This window comes from Lissotriton vulgaris, chromosome 8, assembly GCF_964263255.1.
Source record: "Lissotriton vulgaris chromosome 8, aLisVul1.2, whole genome shotgun sequence".
In the NCBI taxonomy this organism is placed as follows: domain Eukaryota; kingdom Metazoa; phylum Chordata; class Amphibia; order Caudata; family Salamandridae; genus Lissotriton; species Lissotriton vulgaris.
This window is the reverse complement of record NC_141696.1, coordinates 1,413,101,238-1,413,126,716: the sequence shown is the minus strand read 5'-3', so window position 1 is coordinate 1,413,126,716 and position 25,479 is coordinate 1,413,101,238. Positions and strand designations below refer to the sequence as shown.

Below are 25,479 nucleotides of genomic sequence, written 5' to 3'. Positions count from 1 at the left end.
TTAACATGAACAAAGCGGCAGGCACCGAGCGGTGCCTGCCGCTTTTTGCATGTAAATGCAATACATGCATTTTTGACCTTGCAGCGGGTGCTGCTTCAAGCAGCACCCGCCGCAAGGTTAAAGATACAGGATGTGAACGCCTGGCTGGCGGTCACATCCTAATTTGCATGGGGGGACCGCCGCTGCCCATGCGGACGGTCCCTCTACCTCGGGGGTGGCGGACGGACGCAGGTCCGTCCGCCATCCTAATGACCTCTTAATTACCTATTTGCTACCCCATGGCAATCATGCCACCTCATTACAATTCCTCCCTAACAGAGAGTCTTTCTGTGGTTCTCCTGCAAGAAGGGGGGGAAATTCAGTGTAGAAGGAAAGTGAGAGCAGTGCAGACGTGAGTAGGACCTACAAGGTTCAACAATATATATAAATCATATAAAAGTAAAATGTACAAAGTTCAAAGTAAAAATAAGTTAAATGTTACATTTCACATGTAACCATTTCTAGAATAGATAAATTACATTTTAAAAAAAATAGTAAAACAGCCCCATTTTAAGATTTAATGGTAATTGTGTCGTGGATGGAAGTTGCTACCAGGAACAATTTAATGAATAATAAAGCAGATTAGATTGATTCATGTCCCCCAAAACTTGCTCTTCTCCCAATCTGCACCACGAAATACATAGACTATTTTATGAGATTCCTTTTATAGTGCCCTTTCAGCACTATGGCTTTTAAAAACATGTACGTGGAAATTGAGATATAAAATGCACTATATGAAACCCATTTTTTCAAAGCTGTCTTGAACACCTCACCTTCCATCCCAAAAAAACAACTGGAAAAAGGAAGGTACACTGGCTGTGCTTACTCACTGAAATAAGATTTTGGGAACTGAAAATTCAAGCATTGGGCAGCACCAGTAAAGTAAGTGGGCAGTGCCAATGGGATAATTGGCCGAATGCCTGCCAAGAAACCTTTTGGACACCTGCACTTATGACTTTTTTATAAACTAAGCACTGGATGAGGTGTTGTCACCTCTGGAGTTGTGCAGCTCTTGTAGTGAGGGCCTTAGCATTTTAAGTAAGTTACATGGGGTTTATCATATAATGCTGAAATTAACAACAGTACACTGCTTGAAGGTTTTTTTCTAAGAGGACAAGATCCTCTTTCATATACGTTCTCATGGGTCTGAACCTCCAGTTTTTTTTGTAAGTTACCTCTCAAAGATATAACTAGGGCTCGGGAGGTTAGAAATTCGCCTATAACTAATTAGAAATTCAGATGAGCCATTGGTTTCTTCAGGACTGGAGTGACTGCAGCTGTCTTCAAGCATTCGGTTATTGACCTATTGGTGAAGAAGGCATTAATGATGTCTGCAATATCAGAGGAAAAAAGTTTGGGATTATTCCTTAGTATACAAAGCTTAGCAAAGCTCAACAAGAACGTTTGAGGCTTGGACTTCGTCTGGCAGCTTCTTTATCTCTTCCTCTAGCAGTAACTTGGAGGAAGAAATATTTCAAAGAGATTGGGCAGCGGTGGAGACTTACTGGCCCGTTTATGCGTACTTTTTTTTATAATTTGGTGAATGGTGAGAGGCAGACTTCGAATGCTTACATTTTAGAGATATCTTGACCATTGCATTGGGACAGCGTGTGGGAGTAGGGTTGTCTAACCCGGCTGAGGGACCATTCCATAACACCAATGCTGTAGGAAGTGGTCAGTCAGGGAAAGGGACAAGGATTTTCCAGATTTTAAGATCTGAGCCAGTTTTCCTGTGCCAGGGAGTTTCAGGAGCTGGAACACAGGATCATTTGTAATCAGGTGGAGAGGTATCCCAACTGGGAATACTGCTCTGCCCCTCAAGTAGTCAAAGCCTGGTAAAATAAGTCCCAGTGTTGTACAGAGGTATGTGTAAGGTAGGTCAGAGCAAATACTGCAAAGGAAAGAGGGGGGATGAAGATTGTGGTGTGGAGAGAAGTAAATGTTTTTGAGAGGTAATCAAGTGATGTAAGGCAGAGGGAGCAAAAAAACTGCATTTGAGGTTATGGTGTGGAAAGCAGTGTATGTGTTTGAGAGTTAGTTAAGTGTTGGAAGGCAGAACGAGAAAAATAACTGCATTTCAGATTATACCACAATGTACTTACGGGCTCTGTTAGCTCTACCGGAATGGTTCTGTGAAAGCATGCTGTAACTGGGAATAAAGCACTCTATGCATTACCCTTAAATTAAAACTTTGCATTACTACAGGAGGACATTGGTAGTCATGAAGTACTCAGTTGTTATAGAACTTAGTCAAGGAAATATTTTACATGACCTTATGCTATTTCTCGTTAATTTGCCACAATTTGGAGCATTATTTTTGTGTAAGTCATATATGTGCACTACTTGAGAACTTGAAAGTGTTGCTGAGTGTTAAACCCATGAATCATAATTATTTTGAAGCAGTATGCTTAGCATCTCAGAACACAATGAATTTCTTAGATTTAAGTTTGATCTTAAAGGATTAATTGTGGTTTTCGCATTGCAGAATGTATCCAAATAAATGCACATCTGGCACATAAGATACATTTACAACAAAACAAATAAATATCCTCAGCATATAAACATCATTAGCAAGATACCTAAGTGTTTATTCTGGCGGTAGGATTTTCTTCGATTTAATGCTAGATACTTCAACTTCCAGCATCATTAATCATTCAGAATTGTTTAAAGTTAGTGAAGAAATCATTCAGAATTGTTTAAAGTTCGAGAATGACATGCACCATTTCTCGAGTTTATGCCTTCCTTGACTTCTTTTTTGTTTACTTTTAAAATGCACATTTGCAAATTACTGTCACACAATAGATGTTAAAATGGAACCCATGTTATGCATAACTCTAACCTGAATTAGAATATTAGAATTTTGAAGGGTTCCATTGCAGAAAAAGTAGCTCTGGACTTGTAATAGCTGGTATAAGCCTTCTGCTTCAACATTCCAGTGTGTGTTTGTTTCTCCATTTTTAATTTAGAACATTCTATCCTCAGTGGGTGGAATCTTCTAATAGCATTATAGCCCTTCTGCCACAGGCTATAACGGTCATTAAAGACCTTCTCCCACGTTATAGGCTCTACCCTGCTGCTCGGTCCTATAACTCGGGTGCAGGGCCCTTAACAACCATTATGGTCCTCAACAGCAGGCATTAAGCCTAAATAACAGTAATGAAGCTTACCATAACTTTAACATGGACTCCGCATTTGTCTTGAGCAAAAGAGATTATTTCATGCGCTGTAATAGGAATGGCAAGATTTCCTTCAAGGATTTTAAAAATGAGCATTAGAAATACAGTACTGTAAAGAAACTGGATTTACCACATATCTGAAATGTGTAATATAGTCTTATTTTTGGCTAACAGATGGTCAAATTTGAATGTCAGCACTTTTCTTCTGTGGTTCTGTTCAACGCATTCCAGTATATCATCAACTCACTAGGGTTGATGTGGTGACAAGTTACAATTTTTCTAAATCTGCAAATCGAGAATTCAATCTTATCAGGGAAAAATGTTTCTTCACTGTGAAGAGGCTCAGGCTTTATGTTGAGCTGTTGAAGGCACATCCCTACAAAGACATCTTCCAGTTTAAAAAAAGGAACGCTTTCCGAAATAGTCAAAACATCGTGGGCAACATCAGTGGAAAGAATGTACCCTGTGCCAGAGCAAAATGGTGGATATAGTTTGTCTGGATATTCTTCCTCACTGATATACCACTTGCTAATCCTACTCCGTATTGGTAATTCATGAAGTTTCAGGTAACCAGTGAAAAATTTTGTAGTTCTGTTCTTTTTCACTAGCAATTCAGTCAGGTAAAAGACATTGACAAACATGTCTGTGTCAGTCTTCATCACAAACGTGGTTTGCGGACAAAAGTGGTGTACCCACTCAAGACCCATCACAGTCTTTACAGTAAGATTGAAGTAGGTGTCAGTGAAATTCTTCTGGATTATATCTCTGTAGACCAGGCTTTCAGCAGCAATATCTGCCTCTGCTTTTCTTTCCCCTTCCGCCATTGTTCCAACAAGGAAAAATACTGCAATCCTTTTGTTTCCAATAGTTTGGTCTTTTCCCCAAGTGCGACGGATTGCTGTTCGAGCTTTTACATCTTTGGGTCTTGCTGCCACAAGGATCACTAAGAATGGAGGCTTCTGTTGACACCTTGCATCTGGTAACAGTAGAAAAGTTCCATTATCAGCTCCAAAATTAAATATGAACATAGCTCCCCCATTGTTACAGGAGAAGCAAAATTTTACGAAGTTCAGTTGAACTGCAAACATAAAGAAGCCCAAACAGCAAAGCAGCAATACCACGATGAAGATCACCCTCCTTTTAGCCATCTGAAAACAAAAGAAAATAGATAAGAGACATATTATTTTTAACAAATTGAGGTTTTGAAGTAAGAGACAGAGAATTTTATTCATGAAGACAATGCTATTCTAATATTAATATTTGATTAAACACTGATCTCAACATTAGGGTCTTAGTGAACATTCACCGTATGCAAAGTAGAAAAATAAAGCAACACGCACTGGCAATTCCAATAGGTCTGGCGTATGAATTAAAGTGCCTGTTGTATCACTGATGGGTTAAGCCGCTCAACAGGTCATCATACATGCACTGTATCACTCATCTTTTCACTCATGCATCCATTCATCATCTGCTGACTTATTCTTGCATACACCCTCTGACACAACCACAATAAAACACATACAAACCAAACAACATATGCAAGAGAAGTAAAAGAATACAAGTGGAAAAGGCAAATATGCTCCCATTTAAACACAGCAGGCATTTGCATAGCATAGCAGCAAGTGCCCGTCTTGCAGAGATATTGTAAATAGTATATTGTTGTTTTCAAGTTCTAGCTTGGCCACCACATTTAGAACCAACATGCTGATCATCTTGAAATGGTGACCCAATGAAACACCAGGGACAACAACAATCCATAATGGTGTCCTGGTGTGATGCCGAGCACTGCAGATGAAATTAGTGGCAATCAAGTGACCCATTAGCACTGCATGGAGAGTTATATTTTACTCTTAAGAAACATTCAAATAAACAGAAGAAAAGCAAAGAATAAAGGAGGACCTATAAAAGAAGAAAATTACAATCTAAAGGACTGATAACCAGCCCTGACACTGAACCTGGCCAACCAGCCCTGACACTGAACCACACTCATTTTCAGACAGAAGTACATGTAATCAGAATATGCATCATTCACATGACAAGAGAGTCCATAATTAATGTGTACTGAACCATTACCCCAAGCAGCATTGTGGCATCGATGGAAGCAAAGAATACATGACACTCAAACAGATCAATGGCACTGAAGAGTTGACTCAAAGCCCCTAGGCGGTTCAAAGTGCATTTATATATGTGGGTGTTATTGAATGACTCTTTTTTAATTACAAAATCCTACCAGACTACTAAGAAGAGATACAGACAGGAATTATTACAGCACATATGTTCTTCCCCTTGATTGTGTAAGAGATGGTAACACCACAAGCTTTCCTTACAAAGATAATCTGTGACATTTAATGTAACAAAATACCAATCTGTAGGCTTTAATAAAGAGAAATAAAAATCTACTCTTAAATGACTATTGACTTTAAAATATTTTTTTCACAATCAATATAATCAGGCCTACTGAGTTTATCATAACTTTTCATAGTAAACACATCAGCCCTATGGCATCAGAAATATGTTTTCCTAGTGTACCAATCAGGTCTCTCACAATTGATTGGCTTATCACCATAACTAATCAATGCCACCTGTGCTGAGCTTAAGCTTTCCCATAAAGCAACCATCATGCATATAAACATAAGATCATATAGTATAAATAATTACTTTCTCTCCAAAGAGAGCCTAACAGGGATTATTGTAGTGCAAATCTTCTATAGTTAATGACGGAAGGGTAGGGGATCTTTGCTGACGCCAGGAAAAAACGAACATAGTAAAGTATATTGTTATCTAAGACACCGTAACAACTTCACAGTGTCATGGGTGTGGCCCTGAAAGTTCAAGCTCAGGCAGCCATATTGTCTGCTGATATTTCAGGCAGCTGGAAAAATAAAGTAATTCCAGCTGGGTGGAGAGGAAGCACTTTTGTTATGTGAAAGCACACAACCTCTGGCCAAACAAAACATATACCTCTTGCTATCATCATATGGTAAAGTCAAAGCTCCTCTCTGTAGTACTCTTGAATGCTCACTTTTAGGTTTGACTACATTACTTATGGCAACAGCTGTGATGTTAGGATGGACCTAAAAAGCATTAGAGAGTACTTTTCCAATGAAATCACAAGGTAAATTTGATACAAAAGATGTACATTTTAAAGTGATTCTAAATTTATATTGTTACCTTCAGAAAATGATACCTTAATTATGTTTGATCTTTACATAGTCACAGAAAAACATGTTATATTCAGCAACGTAAATAAATGATTTTACAAATAAATAATTTTACAGGACTATGTTTGTTTAACTTTGGATGAAGAAATCAAGAATACAATTTGAACTAAAAATAAAGATAACATTTTTAGAAAGTTGGGGAAATAATTACTGAAATGACAGTTTCACAATAGCATAACAGGAAATAGAGGATATTTCTAGCGGAAATGCATAGGCTTGCAATGAGTTGGTGGTTTGCAGCTAAAGATACAGCAAATTGTGGACCTGGGAATGAATAGACAGAAACCTACATTCTGCACTGTTAAACCATATCTAAATACGTTTCGTTCTAAAGAGCAGATCGCATGAGAATATGACTCTCTTGATCGTATGTAAAAGTTGACCCTGTCGCTCCAAATTCATTCTTTCTGAATGAGGGGAATTTAATTTATCTACAATAACTGAAATAGGAGCCACAGAAAGTCATTTGATGTGTTGGGATGCCTTGATTACCCAACTGCATTGTTGTACTGTTATATGCTGAGGATATTTTTAAGTTGTGAATGAAGCTTTTGTGCAAGCTCTGCATTTATTTGGATGCATTCTGCAATGGGACATCCGCAATTAATCATAATGCTGATTTTTGTTGTCACGGATCATGCATGTGAGCCATGACATAGGCCTGTCTCACAGATTGCAGTCTTGTTGGACCGGGGAGAGTGCCCAAAGCACTACCCTCATAGTGGTGGAAGGTTAATGAATTCACCAGAAGCTACAAAACAGTGATAGATGGAATGCTTGAATTAAATCTCAGCCACTGGTAATTACTTAGGCGGCATCCCAGGCCATCGTTATTTTGCACATCATGCCACCTCAGTTTGACCCCAGTCACATCCAAATCAATCTTGACCTTGCTTCAGTGGGAACAGTCCAGGCCATACTGAACCAGAACACAAGCAACCCAGAACCACTTTTGCCCCGAGATTTTGGCTCTTCAGTCGGGTACACAATGGTTCTAGTGACGGAGTGTGCATTGGACGTCTCAGACCAAACTGAGGTGGCATTGTGTACAAAATAACAATAGACTGTGATTCAGTGCAAGTAATTACCAGTGGCTGAGCTTAATTCAAGCATTCCATCCATCACTGTTTTGTATAATTTGGTGTATCACCCTAAGTGGGATGGATGTGCTGAGATGGGGTTCCCATGCACACTGGGTCAAAGTACCCAAGCTATATCCAGGTGATGAGTCCTAAATAGGTTGAAACCGGTCCTGGGTTGCTTGTGTCATGGTACAGGGACGACCTGGCCTGGCGGTTCAGGCTGGACAGTTACCACTGGAGCAGCGTCATGACTGATTTGCATATGGCTGGGTCCAAACTGAGGTGGCAGGGTGTGCAAAATAACGTGGGATTGTGACGTAGCTTTGAATACTTACCAGTGGCTGAGATTAATTCATGCATTGCATCCATCGCTTTTTTGTATACTTTAGTGTGTTGCTCTAAGTACAACAGATGTGGGTCACATGCACACTGTGTCCCTGGAACCAACCAGATAAGCCCTAACTAGGGTGAAACCGGTCCTGGATTGCTTGTGTTCTGGTGCAGGAAGCACCTGGCCTGACCACTTGGGCTGGACTATTCCCACTGGAGCAAGGGCAAGACTGATTTGCATATGGCTGGAGTTAAACTGAGGTGGTATAGTGTTAAAAATAACAATGAATTGGGATGCAGCCTCAAGAGATTACATAAATTTTGATTAATTCAAGCATTCCATCCATCACAATTTGCATGCTTTAGTCGTTCACCTAGAGTTAAGCAGGATAAGCATGTTGGTGGTGACAGCATACCAGGTAGTGCTAAGTGGGAGTGAAAATGACCATTTTAACCTGTGTCACTGAAGTGGGGCCTACTGGCTCTCTCACTTTAAAGTTTCACTGCTATGTGCTGAGGCACCCCTTGCCCCACATTGGCTAGATGGGAAGTGTTGCGCAGTGCAGGAGTGGTGTCTCTGCCCTGGCTGTATGTGTGCCTGGGATGGGTACAGTACAGGGATAGAGAAGTACTGTGCCATTACTTGCTTGGTGAGAGCATGTATTGGGTGAATGTGTACCTTCGAGGAGTGCAGTACATGAGAGATGTAATGCTTTGCAGTGTGTGAATGGTGAATGCACAAATTGGGTGTATGAGTAGCAAGGAGAACAATACATGAAAGTGCCTGGAAATGGCACAATGCAGAAATGCTGGTACTGAGCAGTGCGTGCAGAGTGAATGTGTGTGCTCAAAGCCTGGGGTAGCACAATAAATGGAGGTAACAGTGCCGGACAGTGTGTGTGGCATGGACATTCACTAAGTGCAAATGTACTGGTAATGGTACATAAGATGGAGGACCCTGGATTCCATTTGGGAAGCCCAGGCCTGTCTGGCTTAGACATGAGGAGGTGGGGGATTTCCCTCCTACAGATTTGTGTATTGCTGCATTCCTGGGAACTAGGTCGGACACACTGGAGAAGGAATAGATAGACTCCCGCTGTAAACTTCAAAGGGTGTTCTTTAATTTATTGAGAGATCACAAAGAAGGGGTCTGGAAACATCTCAGGCAGGAGATGGGGGTGATAATAGAATCATTAAAAGTATGGCTCAGTTAATGCACATATCACTGTGGATGACTTCCAGGTGTGGACTCTAGTCACTCCCATGGCCTTTGTTTTGGGACTAACAGCTTCAGAGTCTCTCCTGCTGTGACAGATGGGCTTTCAAGTAGAAGAGGGAGGGGAGAAGTATGTACTTACTTCAAAATAAGTGGAACCCCCAAAATAATTTACAAAGACAAGCTTTACCCTGCTCGTCTTTGTGTGAATGTACAGGGTAAGCCAAGTAGTTTTGACACCCCTGCGGACGCCCAAGCGTTCTGCAGGCCATGAACAGCTCAAATCTGTTTCCAGTGGACTGACAAGGTATGTGAAGAATTGCTGTAGTCACTTTGAGCAACATGCTCCTTACCCACAGCTCTTGAGGATGATCAGCAGTACCTATGGGTCCTTATGAACTGTGCGGAGAATTCTTCAGAGGGGGTCAATGTGCTTACAGACGGGCGATGCCCTTGGGTTGTTCTCTAAACATGTCAGATATTTCCGACTGAACAGAAGCTGCCCCCCTTTTTCCCTCACAAGTATCCTTTATCCTGATCACTAACTGTTAACATGAGCTTACAACAGGAACTTGCTGTTGAGGCGTTGCTCACCCTCTGTGGTGTACACTATTATATTTCTGTTTGTATTGGGTATTTTTTAGTTTTTGTTCTCATATGGGACATCGCTGGGAACAGTTTTGCCTGGGAAGGGTGGGGGGGAAGTGTTTGGGAACTGATTTTTGTTTTTGTTTTAATTAAACTCCATTTTGTGAGGATGATTGTGATGCTGCACTCAGTTGGTCCGACTTCTCTCTGGGCTCCTCTATTACTTATGCCTCAGCTTGTGGTCCATATAGATATTTCTCCAACTATAGCTTGTATTTTCGTGGGGTATGTTGTTGAACCATGCCCGGAGTGAATGATTTTAAATGTTCCACTCCCCGGCAGCAGGGCCAAAACGTGGTGTTTTCCTGGCCATGCTTTACTTAACTCGGTCTTTCGCAGAGAACTTCGGACTGCCGTCACTGACTATTTTGAACTTAACAAAGGCTCGGTAGCCACACAGACCACCCTCTGGGAGGCCTTTAAGGCCTATATCCGTAGGGAAGTTATAGCTAAACAGTGCGGTATACTATGCAATATATGTCGTTCCTTGGAATGGTTGGAAGTCACTCTTCAGGGCGTAGATGCTGCTGCCCCTGGGGGTTTCAATTACAACCAAATCAACCTCCGTGCTAACGTGATGGAGGAATTTTGCGAAGTGGCTGATCGTAAGGTGCACTTTCTTGGTAAATATGCGAGGGCCCACCGCTACTGTGAGGGCGAGAGCCCGGGCCCAACACTGGCGAGAGTGCTCTACCCACAGAGGGGGACCGATTACATACCGGAGCTCATACGTGAGGATGAGGCCGGACCTCAGATAATGGCAGAGTACTGGCAAATTCGCTACGGTTTTACACCCAGCTATACACCTCTAGGTACACGGAGGAGGGTAGCGCCCTGGTGACCTACCTCTCAGCTATGGTCTGGCTGTCTGCTCCACAGCAACAAATTCTGAGTGAAACAATAGCGGTTGAGGAAATCATCTCCGCAATAGATGCAATGGATGGGTCAAAGGCCTCCAGGAACTATTTCACAAAATTTACAAACATCTTGCTCCCCTTGCTCCCCGCCTCTTAATACTTTACGCCAAATCACATGAGACGAGTATACTACCTCCCACGCTTTGCGAAGGGATCCCAATTCTAATGTTAAAGCCTTGGAGGGACCCATCGCACTGCCAATCCTATAGACCTCTCGCTGTCTTTGCTGAATTTTGATAACAAAATTCTTTCTAAGGTTCTTGCTACTAGATTGTCTCTCCTTCTCAAGACCATCATCTCCCCTATCCAGTCAGGCTTTATTCCGCACCAATCTACCTCATTAAATTTACTTGCGTTTTTTCAGTTTTGAACAGAATATCTTCAGAGGTCCCTGTAACTGTGGATTTACTCGATGCAGAAAAGGCCTTTCATTCTCTGGAGAGACCCTTCCTTTTTGGTGGGGTGATCTTAGACATCGGAGATTGTTGCACTCAATGCAGCGTGCATGGATTTCTCGAGCCGCAGCAGGCACTGCGACGGTTTCTTCGGCGATGCGTCAGAAACAAGTACGGGTGCGTCACGCTTTTCAGCGTTGATTTTCCAGCTCCCCTAGAAAACAGTCTCTAGAGGTCCAAAACAACAGCAGGCACCTCCTTGCAGGTCAGAACTCCCAGCAAGGCAGTTCAGGGGAGGTGGTTGTGAAGTCTTTGTGTCCCGGAGACTTCAGAACAGCATGCAAGCTCAGTTTCCAGCCCTTTGAGATATTCTTCAAGCAGGGGACACAGAAAACAGCAAAAGTCCTTTTCTTCTTTCCGTGGCAGCAAGTAGCCACTGCAAGCAAACCGCAGACAGCAAACAGCGCAGGGCAGTATTCCTCCTCAGCTTCTCTGGCTCTTCTCCTTGGCAAAGGTTCCTCTTGATTTCCAGAAATGATCTAAAGTTCTGGGGTCTGGGTCCCAATATTTATACTACAATACCCTTTGTTCTCTGGTGGCAGAGAAGCCCTGTGCTTGGTCAAAACAGTTTCTGTCCTCTCTGGTGCAGCTTACTGGCCCATCTTCTATTAGAAATAGTTTGTGGGTGGAGTCAAAGAAACGGGCCAAAAGCAACAGGAGATGGTTTGACAGCGCATGTACAAAGGCACTTTCTGACCTGAAATACGCCATTAATAGGATACCTCGAGACCCTTTACTAATAAGAGGATCAAGGAAGGCATATAACGAGGCATTAAAAAATAGGAAAAAGGCTATAAAAAGGGAGGCCTGGGAAGTCCTATGTGCAGCATCACAGTCTAAAGATCCATCTGCGTTTTGGAGGGCCGTAAACGCCCACATTCTGTACGATAATACCAAAGCGCGTATGGAAATTGCGATCGCGGAGGACGATTGGGTCGAACATTTTTCAAATCTTTATAGCTGCCTAGATCAAACATCCAAAATAGGCTTGGACACACTGTGTGACAAAAGGGTACGGGCCCAGAAGCTGATGATTATTCTGGATGAAGTTATGATGAGCTTGAAAGCAACAAAGGGGGGAAAGGCTGCAGGCCCAGATGGGATCCCAACAGATTTGTTCAAAGCAAATAGTGAGATCTGGGGCCCCATGCTGGTATAGCTTTTTAATGCGAGGGGATTAAATCCTTCATGGTTCACCTCGGTCATTGTCCCAATACACAAGAAGGGAGATAGACAAAATTGTGCTTGCTATAGGCCAATCTCCCTTCTAGATTCATCTATAAAGATCCTTGGCAGAGTTATCCTAGTTAGACTCCAAAATTGGGCCGAGGATAATGGGATAATAAGTGACTTGCAATTTGGATTCCAGAAGGGCATAGGAACAATTGAACAGGGTTTAAATTTATTTATTGTTCATCAAAAATATACCAGGGTAAAGGGTGAACGCCTATACCTGACGTTTGTCGATCTTACCTCGGCATTTGACTGTGTGTCCCATAGTAAACTATGGGCACTATTAGAAAGGTTGGGCGTGGAAGACCCTATTATTTGTTTTTTAAGGGAATTGTATTCAGGGGCCACAGCATCGGTTCGTTATGGAAAGAGGGGTGAATGTACCAGATCATTCAGGATAGGACGTGGGGTATGCCAGGGATGCGTCCTGGCTCCATTTTTATTTTTGGTCTATATAAACGGACTTGAGCATCATCTGTTGCAAGAGTGCAGGGATATGCCCAGGGTTGGCAATAGATCTATCCCTGCACTCTTGCATGCGGATGATGCAGTCCTAATGGCCCGGACCCCCATGGCCCTACAGAACCTGATAACATCCTTTGATAAGTTCATGTTGAGTATGGACCTAAAAATGAACTGTAGTAAAACCTTCTCCACGAACTGTGGTACACGAACTAGGAAACAAATAAAAACAATGTCCATAAATAATATTCCCCTGGAAAATACCTCCACCTTCCCTTACCTGGGTATCCTGTTTCATGGGACTGGCTCTTAGACAAGTGCTGTAAAGGCTAGAACCCTCCTGTTTTCAAAAACAATAATGGCCTTAAAGAATTTCATAAAGAAGTTGGGTAAGAAACCAAAAAGAGAAGTCTTAACTATTTATAATGCTACGTGTCTATCAGTGGCTCTGTATGGAACTAGACTTTGGGGGTATACTAACATAAAATCAATTCAAATAGCCGAAAATATGTTCATGAGGCATATTCTGACAATACCAGAAAGTGTTGCGACCTATATCTGCTACATCGAACTTGGGCAACCGTACATTACAGATATAATCAGAACTTAGCCCATTCTTCTGTGGCATAGGGTATGGACAACAAATGAGTGTACCGTGAACCAGGCTATTTTGTGGGACGTCTTAAAACTAGAAAATGTGAGTAGATTCAAATGGCTATACTATGTTAAATGTTTTCGAATAGAAATCGATTGCCAAAAATACTATGATGATCCTCGCACAATGGTTAATATATCCAGAAAGTTGTTGAAAAAATTGTGTATGGAACACCTCGAGGAGAAAAGAATGTTAGAGGAAGTAAAGAAAAAGACGGTTATCTTGCATCAGCTGTTATTAACTGGTGATGAATTACAGCCGTATTTAACTCTGTCTATGTCCAATTATGATAGATTCCTCTTGACACGTTTCAGATTAAATATTGGGCCCGATTCACAGAATGAACTTAAGACTCAATCCTAAACTTACTACTGTTTTGGTATTCACAGATTGCACTTACTACTTTTGGCATTCACAGAATGCACTTACTACTTTTGGTATTCACAGAAGGAACTTATTCATTTCGGTATTCACAGAAGTTAGGACTCCTAACTTTAGGACTCCTAAATGCCTTGTGTGAATACCGAAAGTCTTAAAATTAGTATTTTTCTCAATTAAGTAGTAGTAAAGTTAGGACTCCAAATTGCCTTCTGTGAATACCGAAAGTCCTAAAATTACGATTTTTCACAATTTAGTAGTAGTAAAGTTAGGACTCCTAACTTTACTACTACTAAATTGAGTAAAATCCTAATTTTAAGACTTTCGGTATTCACAGAAGGCATTTAGGCGTCCTAAAGTTAGTATTCCTAACTTTACTACTACTAAATTGAGAAAAATCGTAATTTTAGGACTTTCGGTATTCACAGAAGGCATTTAGGAGTCCTAAAGTTAGGAGTCCTAACTTTACTACTACTAAATTGAGAAAAATCCTAATTTTAAGACTTTTGGTATTCACAGAAGGCATTTAGGAGTCCGAAAATGTTAGGGAAGCTTGCATTTTAATGAAGGCTAACCATAGAGCTATTGATTCCTGTTTGATAAATAACGTCAAGGTTTATATTTCATGGAATCTGCCACATGGAGTGCACCGTTTTTTGGTTACTGTTGAGGCAGGGCATGCTCCCTCTAAATTGCCTTTTGGCTAAATGGTATGGTTAATCAGCGATCCGTAACGTGTGCAACAATCGTACTCAAGATACTAATCATGTATTATTTATCTGTCTTGCTTTGTTATGTCGCCAGAAATGGCTGAGACCAATATGTTTACAGCTATCTATCTTCTCTGCCTCAGCAGTATTACAATCACTTTACAATAAATATTTTGTCACAGAATTTTTTACTTTTAAAAAAAAACTTTTTAAAATTATATTAAGGTGCATCAGTTCTGCAGGGTGTAGAGGTTGTTTTTTTCTGGGTGGGCGATTTTGATCTTTTATGAATTGTTTGATTGGATTTTTATGGTATATAAATAATTTTTTTCTATATATATTTTTTTAATCCTTACACTTTTAAACTTACAGCTCGAATGTCACTTGATATTTTGCTCTGTATAATATACTACTGTTTATTAGAATGAAAGTTTTATGAACATTGGATATTGTTTAAGATTCTCCGATCTCATGATGGGGTGGAATATTTTATTTTGTGTATTTAATGGTAAATTAGAATTCCTTCTTATTCACATGTATGTGATTTGTTTTTAATGTGGACCTCTTTGGAGGTCCATAATCATAAATGAAATAAACTTGAAACTAGATGTAATCTAGCCGTAGACATTTAAATCTTATACTCAAACTGGCAAGCATAGCGACAAAAGCTGTTGCCCATAAAACCGATAAGTAGGATTTTTTCCTTATTGATTTAATTCTATTGGAAAAATGAATAATACGATACGTGGGGTGCACTCCTTCCTGATGTCCCCTTTGTTGTTTACGTACAAGTTTGATAACATTTACATGCTTGTATTTTTAACTTAAGAAATATAAATATCCTGATCCGACCTGTTACAATAACAAATATTTATGTCATGAAATAAAATAAAAATTGCGCACTCAAACAAAGCTAAACCACAGTTAACTCTTAACTGCTTTTCAGTGTGGAAAAATATGCCTAATTGTTATTTGTGTGGTACAGAGCGAAATTGAGGACCTGTGCAGTATTTTAGCATTATGATAGAACATTCTTAAAATGCTCACAGTTCTTTTAGAGTGCTAATATGAGTTTGGACGTATCGCCGTTTGCGATACATCCCCAGAATTGAGATAGTCCCCCATCCCTGATTTTCTCCCCTAAAGTTACTCATAACCGCACTAAGTATGCAACAGCACAATGCGGAGGTGCTCCAGGCACATGTGAGTCAGGAATTCCGATTGAGGCAGGACAATTGGCTGTGGCATGACGTGGCACACAGAGACCCCACCCCCCTCCGATCCCATACACTGCAAAAAGGCACATAAGGGAAACAACACCATCCTCACCTTGAATGTTTGAGGGATACACACAGCCCACAAACGGTATGCAGTTTATGCCTATATAAAGCGGCAGAATGTGCAGTTCGCGCTGCTGCAAGAAACGCACCTAGTACCAACAAAATTGGAGAAGCTGCGCAAGCGCTGGTGTGGGGTTTTCTGACCCACTACTTATTCCGCCTACGCAAGGGGGTCTTTCATTTGGTTGCACCCAGGGGTCCAATTTAAGTAGATGTGGAAGGCAGGTACGCGCTCCTCCACAGGCTATTAGATAGCTAGGCCGTGGTATTGAGAAGCATCTATGCGCCGAATACAGATCAGGGGACATTTTGGGGCACACTTTCACGCCCTTTGAGCGCATACACCCAGGCCCCATGGATTCTGGGCGGCGATTTTAACTGTGTACAGTATATCACCTTAGACAGGTCCTACCCTCCGCATCCCGCCTCTCCGAGAATAGTGCAGGCAGCGCGCTTCTCGAGCTGGACGGCACACTGGGGCTTGACTGATGCTTGGCGATCCAAACTTCTGAGCCTACGACTATTCATTTCACTCAATTCCCCATAATTTAAATGTGCACCTGCACTGTTTCCAATGCTCTTCGTCTATCCTCCCCAAACTACAGGAGACTGAATACCTGGGCAGAGTCCTGTCCGATCATGATGTCCATACGATCACACTAGCGTGGCACATGCCTAAGCCCCCAGTACCCACTTGCCATCTGCCGACAGATGAATGAATGAATGAATAAAGTATTTAATAGAGCGCACAGTGGCCAAGCGGCTTCCTGGCACTGGGGACCTGATCAGAGCTCAACAGAGGGGACCCAAGGAGATTAGGAAGGGAATGCCTGAGAAAAGAGGAAAGTTTTCAGGGCTTTGCGGAACTGAGTGTAGATGGGGATGGAGCGAATGGAAAGAGGAAGACTGTTCCAGAACTGGGGGGCTAGGACTGAGAATCGGGTGCCCCCCGTTCTGGATTTACGGAAGCGAGGGATGTGAAGAAGAGAAAGAGAGGAGGAGCGAAGAGTGCGGGCAGGGGCATGAGAAGAGACAAGAGAGCTAATGAACAAGGGCGCAGATCGGGAGTGAGCCAGAAAAGCTAGACAGGCCAGTTTGAAAAAGGATCTGAAACGAACAGGGAGCCAATGAAGTGATTTGAGAACCGGGGTGATATGAGAAGATTTAGAGAAGGAGAGGATGAGGCGAGCAGCTTGATTTTGAATGGCCTGTAGACGGCGGGATTCGTAAGCAGGTATGCCCACGTACAGGCCATTCCCATAGTCAAGACGGGAGGTGACAAGGGCCATGACTATGGATTTAAGTGCATCGATAGTAAAAAAACGTGAGATTTTCTGAATTAAACGAAGAGAGAGAAAACAGGAGGACACAACAGAGCTGATCTGACTGTGCATAAATAGGTTATGACTGACTTTAATACCGAGAGTGCGTACAGAGGAAGAGGGGACAGGGGGGGACCAAAAGAAAGGGGCCAATGTGCAGGGGACCAAGGGTTGGAGGGGCCCCCAGTGAGAACAAGTTCTGTCTTGTCTGGATTGAGCTTCAGTTGGTTAGCGCTCATCCAGTCAGAAATGAAGACTAAAGTAGAGCAGAACTTGGGAAGAGAATCAGGGGTAGAAGAAAGATCAAAGACGAGCTGAAGGTCATCTGCGCAGTTATACACAGAGACCCCCAGCTCAAGGAGAGAAGTGATGAGGGGGTGAATGTGGAGATTGAAAAGGAGAGGGGAAAGAGAGGAGCCTTGGGGAACACCACAAGTGACTGGACGGGGAGGTGCAGAGAAACCGGGGAGATGAACTGCCTGGGACCTATCCTGAAGGAAGGACGCCAGCCAAGAAAAGGCCGCGCCCCGGATGCCCGCTGCGCTGACACGGTCGAGAAGGATGGAGTGGTCAACCGTGTCAAACGCAGCGGACAAGTCGAGAAGGACCAGGGGTTGGGGAAGGTTAGAATCGGCCTTCCCCTTGAGCTCGTCCAAGACTACGAGGACCACCATCTCCAGGGAGTGGCCCGGGCGGAATCCTGCCTGATGGGATGCAAGGAGGCCATTTTTCTCAATATGAGCTTCGAGGATCTTGCCGAGGTAGGGAAGAAGAGAAATGGGACGGAAATTGGAAGGAAGAGAGGGATCTAGACCGTTTTTTTTTTAGAATAGGGAGGACTATGGCGGATTTAAAAGAAGAGGGGACAGATCCGAGGGCCAAGGAGGAGTTGAGGAGGGCAAGAGGGGGAGCAGGACAGTTAGTGAAGAGAGTTTTAAGAATGCGTGCTGGCGCGCAATCCACGGGGGAGCCAGACTTGATTTTGACCAGAAGTTTTAAAAATAGATCAGTGGAAATGGGAGGGAAGGAAGCGAAAGAAAAAGGGGGGCAGATGGAGGGACAAATGGGACGGGGTTGAGGCACTGTAGGAATGATGGCTTTAATCTTCACGATCTTGTCGATAAAAAAATCATTAAGTGAGGAACAGAGGGACTGTGAGGGAACCAAACTGGTGGTGCAGCGATCAGAGGTGGCAAGATTGTGGACCAGAGAGAAAATTTCACGGGGTTTATTGGACGCGAGAGCTACTCTCTCAGAGAAGTAAGCGGTTTTAGCCGCTAGGATCGCTTTTTTATATTCAGTAAGGAGTGATTTGTATTTGGCGCGCAAAGAGGGACAATAGTTCCGTCTCCAGTGGCGTTCTGACCGCCTGAGGTAGAGTTTAAGTGTTTTAAGTTCTGGAGAGAACCATTTGTGCGCGTCATATGGACGAACCGCCTTGATCTTTCTAAGCAGAGCGGCAAGGTCGCACGAAGAGGAAAGCCATGTGCCAATGGCGTTAACCTGGGAATCAAGAGGAAGATTAGTAAGGGTAGGAGCAGAGGAGGCCAAAGTGAGCGAGAGGGAGTCGAGGTCGGTCCGATTCCAACTGCGGGCTAGGATGTTTTTCGGGAGGGGGGGCTTGTCAACCGCTCCCAGATGGATGGCAAAAGAAATGGAAAGATGATCCGACCAAACGCATGGGGATATGAGAAGGGATGAGACAATGGGACGAGAGGACCAGATTTGATCCAAGATGTGACCCTGGACGTGAGTAGGGACTAAGACATGAGGTGTAAAGTTTAAACATTGAAGAGTACCTGAAAAATCTTTCGAGGGGAGGTCTTCCCTAGGGTCGCCCGGCCAGTAGTTAAAGTCGCCGAGCAGGAGGAAGGAGGAATTGTTGACCACAAGAGTGGCCATGAGGTCCTGAAGGGAGGCTACAAAGGAAGGCATAGATTGAGGAGGACGGTACACAAGGACGACAGTGAGGGGGGCAGAAAGATTAACAGAGCGGGCCACAAGGTAGTCTACATTAGAAATGGGGGGGTGATTAAGAAGTTGAAATTTGAGAGTCGACCGAATGATCATCGCTACCCCTCCCCCCACCTTACCGTCCGGACGATCAGCCCGGAGGGCATAATAGGTGTTTATTAAGAATGGCAAAGAGGTCGGGAAGGGAGTCCGCAGTGAACCAAGTTTCGGTCAGAAAGAGAAAGTCCGGGGAGTCAGTGGCCTATAACATCCAGTTTTTAGACAAAGATAGACGACACACATACGAAACTACTTTACCGAAAATGAGCACGCTGCGTCCACACAAGCAGCGGAATGAAACGCTTTTAAAGTGGTACTTAGGGGCACATGCATATAACATTTCTCTGGGGTCCGCAAAATCCTTGAACGCAGCATAGTTACGAAGGAGCGTGAGCTAGCCCAGTTAACGCAAGCGCGGATAGAGGGGAGGCCACGATGGCTCAAATAACTGACGCCAAAACTGCATACGCAGAGACGTTGGCGGACCTCCACAGATATAATTTTACGGCGCACACCACAAGGCAGCACAAGGAGGGCAACAGAGCTGGTGCGCTGTTAGCCCGGCTGGTAAAACAAAACACCACCCTGCCTGTGATTACAGTGATTCACAATGCGGCCGGCACCTTGGTATTCTCGCAAGCATCCATCTTGGACGTTTTCCAGCAGCACTACACACATCTATATGCGTCCCCTGATGCAGCGGACCCAGAGGCCCTGCACCACTTTCTCCAAGTGCTCCCAATATCCAGAATAGCACTGCCTGTTCGGTGCGAGCATGACAAGAAGATTGCGGCATTGGACATTAAACAGGCGTTGCAGGCTCTGGCTACCAGCAAGGCACCCGGCCTGGACGGCTTCCCTCTAGAGTTTTATCGTACATTCTCCACAAACCTTGTGCCGCAATTAGTAAACGTATACCAGTCCGCTTTAGAGGAGGGAGCTCCCCCACAGTCCATGAACAAATAAGTAATAGTCTCCTTTCCTGAGCCGGACAGGGACCCCCATCTTGTGGATTCATATAGGCCGATAGCCCTCAGACTATAAAATCTTTGGGAAAATACTGGCAGAAAGATATATTGCGCTCTTCCCCACCCTGATACACCCAGATCAATGTGGGTTTGTACCAAATAGAAACACCTCCTATAACACAGGTCTTCAAACAGTGGGGCGCGCCTCCCTGGGGGATGTGGATGGGTTCCCAGGAGGGGTGCAATGGCCTCTGCATGTACATGTAAATGAAGACGCTTGGAAGTGCAGTGTGCCGTAGGGCCAGAGGTCAGTGGGTGTGCTGCTGGGGGCTCGGCTGTGCAGTGTGTGGAGTCTTATTAAGACTCCAGCACGCCAGAGTTTTTCACAGGACTTTAAAGACCATTTGCATACCTTTGGAAACTGGTTACCGAGGCTTCGTTTTTTTCTTTTTCCAGTACCCCCTGGGCCCGGACTCTGCCTATTCCTTATATTTGTATTTTAAAGTTACTGCTGTAGTGTGAAAATGCATTTCATGAAAAGGAATATTAAAAAAAGGGTTGCCAATAGAAAAAATGCCAGCCATGTATTTTTAAAGAGCCTGCAAAGACCTTGCTTTGACACTAAATAGGGTCTTAAATAACAAGCATTTACAATGCAATGGTCTCGGCATTATTAAAGGTAGAGCTATTAGCATTGCTCATGACATTTTTTTTTGTTGGTGTTTTTTTTTTAAATCATAAATAAATGGCATTGTCATTTACATTGCCAATAGCGAAATCGTTAAATAAATGGCATTGTCATTTACAATGCCAATAGCTTAATCGCTCGCAAATGCATGACCTATTGCATTTACACCCACACAGAGCTACACACACTAAGCCACCCACACACACATACAGAGCCACCCACACAGTCATTCACATAGAGCCACCCACACACCAGGGCTCTAAGTGGAAGCTTTTTCAATAATATACAAGCCATAGTTGCTGCTTATGTATCTTGTGCAACTAACAACCATTGACAAAGCCAATAGTCCTGACTTGGTGTAGGTATTAAGTTACTTGGTGTATCATATATATGGATGCAATGAGAGAAACAGCAGAATACAAGTTGGGTGGCACACTATGCTAAGCACAGATTTTTAGCTTTTGTGTTTTTAAGCCACACCCTTAATTACATTGGCCACGCCCCTTTGAGAGCCCCTCCAGTTTCTTCATCCCACATAAAGCCCTGCTCAAGGGACATAAGTCACAGAGACACTGCCACGTTTAAGTTCAATTTATGTGCCGAAAGGGTTCTGTTCACTTTCCGTGCACGTGGACCCGTCGGTAACATTATTCTACTTGGGCGTGATGCTTGGGTAAAATCCTTGTTATTTCTCCCATTTACCGGGCACCAGGGATTTTGCGGTGTAGCCAACCGTTCCAACCGCAACTGGTTACAGGACAAGCCAACCGTTTTACAGAATATTTTACTCTTGAACTGACCAACAGTAAAGAAAATATACACATTATGCATAGTATTCAGACAGTGTTACAAAAGAGTACAGCTGCAGTTAACATCCAAGTTTAGGTGACAGAGGATTGAACCTAGCTCCCAAAAATAAGTAATAATATTTGCAAACTGCACTGCCCAAAAAAAAACAAGTTTGAGCTATTGACATTGCAAATAACAATGCCTTTTATATTTATTTTTGTTTTTAAAACATAAATAAAAGGCATTGTCATTTACAATGTCAATAGCTTTAACTCATGTAACTGCGAGACCTAATGCATTGCAAATACTTGTTTGATTGAATGTGTCACTGAGAAATGCGCTTTCATCTCGAATGTTATGAACATCTTTGTAATATATATATATATACATATATATTTTTACCCAGTAAAAGCGCTTCCCTCAGGACTTGCGCAGTACATTTTGACTGTACTATTTTGAAATGCTTTCAGGGGTGTCGATTGGCATTGTGTCCTTTTGTGGGTAGGAACACGTCAGCTTAATTTTAACATTCGAGATAAAAGCGTGTCTTCACACCCTGCTGCCCTTGGAAAGGTTTTCGGACATTATTCATGTCCGTTCCAGGTTACTTATGATTTCAACCTTTGAAACGCACCCTCGCCTTGGCTCTGGACTCCAGGGAGAAGCTGAGGACATGGGCACAATCGGATTGGTCATTTTGTATATGTGATGTCATCAGCGATGTCAGTTACCTGCATGAAGCAATGGTGGCTAAAATAAACACTATTGTGATGTAACAGCGATAGCATATTTTATTTATTTATCCTGGAAATGGCAAATGTTGTCTAACCATGTTCTTATTGTAGGAGGGTGGATACCTGACTATGGTTGCCCCCAACTTTTTGCCTGGTGTTTTGCTGGTTTTCCGACTTAGTTGACCTGGGACCCTGCTATTCAGGGCCCCAGGCCTACTGCTCTCTCTGTAAAATGGATTCCATGTACCTTAGGTACATATCTAATTGGATACTGAGTCACCTTATCAGTCCCTGTACAGTGTACCTTAGGTACCCAGGGCATAGGTGTACCCAGGGCCTACCAGGGGCTGCAGCATGTATTATGCCACCCCTGGCTGGCCATCCAAATCTGACACAACTGGCTGCACGACAGCTGGGGCATGGTGGTGTAATCACCCTTTGCTTTAGATATAGTATACCTATATCTAACCCTAAAATGGACACATGTATTCCTATCAGTCACTCCTATGGCAGGCCTTGACAATCCTGAAGGCAGAGTGCTTGGAATCATGTGAGATGGTGCTCTGGCATGAGCTGAGCCCGTTTGCAGCTTGCGGAACCAAGTCCTAATAGCTGTTCCATGATAACGCATACCATATACTCTTAAGTGCATTATAATCCTCGCGGTTGTATGCCAACTCTGGTATCGCTTTATCAAAACATGTCGAGTAAGGTGTCATACGAATTGGAATACTAACCCCTCGCCAATTCTGGCGACGGGGTTAGCATTCCACCCTTCTAGAGGGACACGACATGTGTGTAACTGTGAACCCAGGTTAAAGTTAACTCGAGCCTCAGCATCACAAAATGGATGCTGCCACCACAGACACAAGTCTGACCTCCTGCTGCTGGGAGTCCTTCCAGCGAGGAGAGCTTGGACAAAGGGTTTCCTGTCAGGGGCGGTGCTAGCACCATCTCAGACAGGGTTTTGTGTATCCTGGGTAGGCAGGGCTGAATAGGAAGGTGACTGCAAGTGGCACCCCGGTGCTCACTATGCATAGGCCGGCTTGAACCAGTTCCAGGGGCACACCAGCCCCTGAGCTGGGGAAAGTCCGGCATGGGAGGGGGTGTAACCACCCCCCTTCCTGGTCCCACCCATGGGCAGGACCTAGTCCCGTACCAGCCCCTTTCTTTAGTATAAAGGTGGGAGCGGGGACCCTTCCAAATTAGATCATCTTTGAATTCTGAAACTACTTTCTACGAAAGGAACTCAAGACTTCTTCCTAAGATTTCTCCCTTGTGACTAAGGAGTAGTCACCCTGCACCCGCAGGCACCATCTAAGAACACTGCGGTTTGCTTTACGTCCTTCCTCCGGAATCCGACCGACCGGCACGACGAGACCCGGCTTCCCTGGCACCTCTGACCTCTACCTACATCGTCAGCTCAGCTGAGATCCGTGGGTGTGACGAGACCTCGAGGGACCGGCCATCTTCAGAACTGCACGACGCTTATCCAGCACGACCGCCGAGGGATCCTCGAGTGAGTGCTTTGGGGTTCGAGAAGCCCTGACCCTGAGCAGCTCCAGCACCGAAGTCCAGCCCCCCAGCATCCACCCGATCTGCGTGGGGCCCTTCTGCTCTTTGCTGCTCACCGCGTTGTCCGGCTACTTGCCTGCTGGCTTGTGGCCCTCTTGACGACGCTCCACGACGACAACCCCGCTGGTCTGGTTGCTCCAGACTGGCCCTTGCTCCCCTCCAAAAGAGGAGCACCCCGGACCCTCCTGGTCCACTCCAGACGCCATTTTAAGTCCACCGCGTGGGCTTGCATTTACCAAGACTTGTTGCCCCAATCCTGGGTCCAGCAACGTTGACAATTTTGGAAAAGGTGATGGACAGAGTTTCTGAATGATGCAGAATACTCCTACCCAGTCAAGAGATCAGGGCTTGATCCATCACCGTTTTTTAGCTCACTGCACCATCCCAGCTCAGAACCTGGCTACATGCAAATTAGTCTGTTCCTGTCCCAGTGCATGATGGGAACAGGGCAGACCAAACTACCAAGCCAATTCTTCACCAGAAAGGAGACAAGCTACCGGGGACCGGTTTCTGGCATTTCAGCCGTCATCGGCCCGGCTTGCTTGAATCCTGATGGTGCAATGAGCTAGGGACTCACGTCTGAGTATACCCTCCCACACTTAGTGTGGATAAAATCAATTTTGGAAAAGGTGATGGACAGAGTTTCTGAATGATGCAGAATACTCCTACCCAGTCAAGAGATCAGGGTTTGATCCATCACCGTTTTTTAGCTCACTGCACCATCCCAGCTCAGAACCTGGCTACATGCAAATTAGTCTGTTCCTGTCCCAGTGCATGATGGGAACAGGGCAGATCAAACTACCAAGCCAATTCTTCACCAGAAAGGAGACAAGCTACCGGGGACCGGTTTCTGGCATTTCAGCCGTCATCGGCCCGGCTTGCTTGAATCCTGATGGTGCAATGAGCTAGGGACTCACGTCTGAGTATACCCTCCCACACTTAGTGTGGATAAAATCAATTTTGGAAAAGGTGATGGACAGAGTTTCTGAATGATGCAGAATACTCCTACCCAGTCAAGAGATCAGTGCTTGATCCATCACCGTTTTTTAGCTCACTGCACCATCCCAGCTCAGAACCTGGCTACATGCAAATTAGTCTGTTCCTGTCCCAGTGCATGATGGGAACAGGGCAGACCAAACTACCAAGCCAATTCTTCACCAGAAAGGAGACAAGCTACCGGGGACCGGTTTCTGGCATTTCAGCCGTCATCGGCCCGGCTTGCTTGAATCCTGATGGTGCAATGAGCTAGGGACTCACGTCTGAGTATACCCTCCCACACTTAGTGTGGATAAAATCAATTTTGGAAAAGGTGATGGACAGAGTTTCTGAATGATGCAGAATACTCCTACCCAGTCAAGAGATCAGGGCTTGATCCATCACCGTTTTTTAGCTCACTGCACCATCCCAGCTCAGAACCTGGCTACATGCAAATTAGTCTGTTCCTGTCCCAGTGCATGATGGGAACAGGGCAGACCAAACTACCAAGCCAATTCTTCACCAGAAAGGAGACAAGCTACCGGGGACCGGT

General features: G+C 43.9%; 1 protein-coding gene across 2 annotated transcripts in view; it reads right to left on the bottom strand.

Annotated features, from left to right (window-relative positions):
- Nucleotides 1–526: 526 nt before the first annotated feature.
- The window catches only part of B3GALT5 (beta-1,3-galactosyltransferase 5), a 167,378-nt gene continuing 142,425 nt past the window's right edge, over nt 527–25,479 (bottom strand). For both annotated transcript variants that reach the window (XM_086935429.1, XM_086935428.1), the window contains exon 2: nt 527–4,363. In XM_086935429.1, coding sequence (XP_086791555.1) covers nt 3,407–4,363 — 957 coding nt within the window. In that variant the 3' untranslated portion in view covers nt 527–3,406. The remainder of the gene's footprint in view (nt 4,364–25,479) is intronic.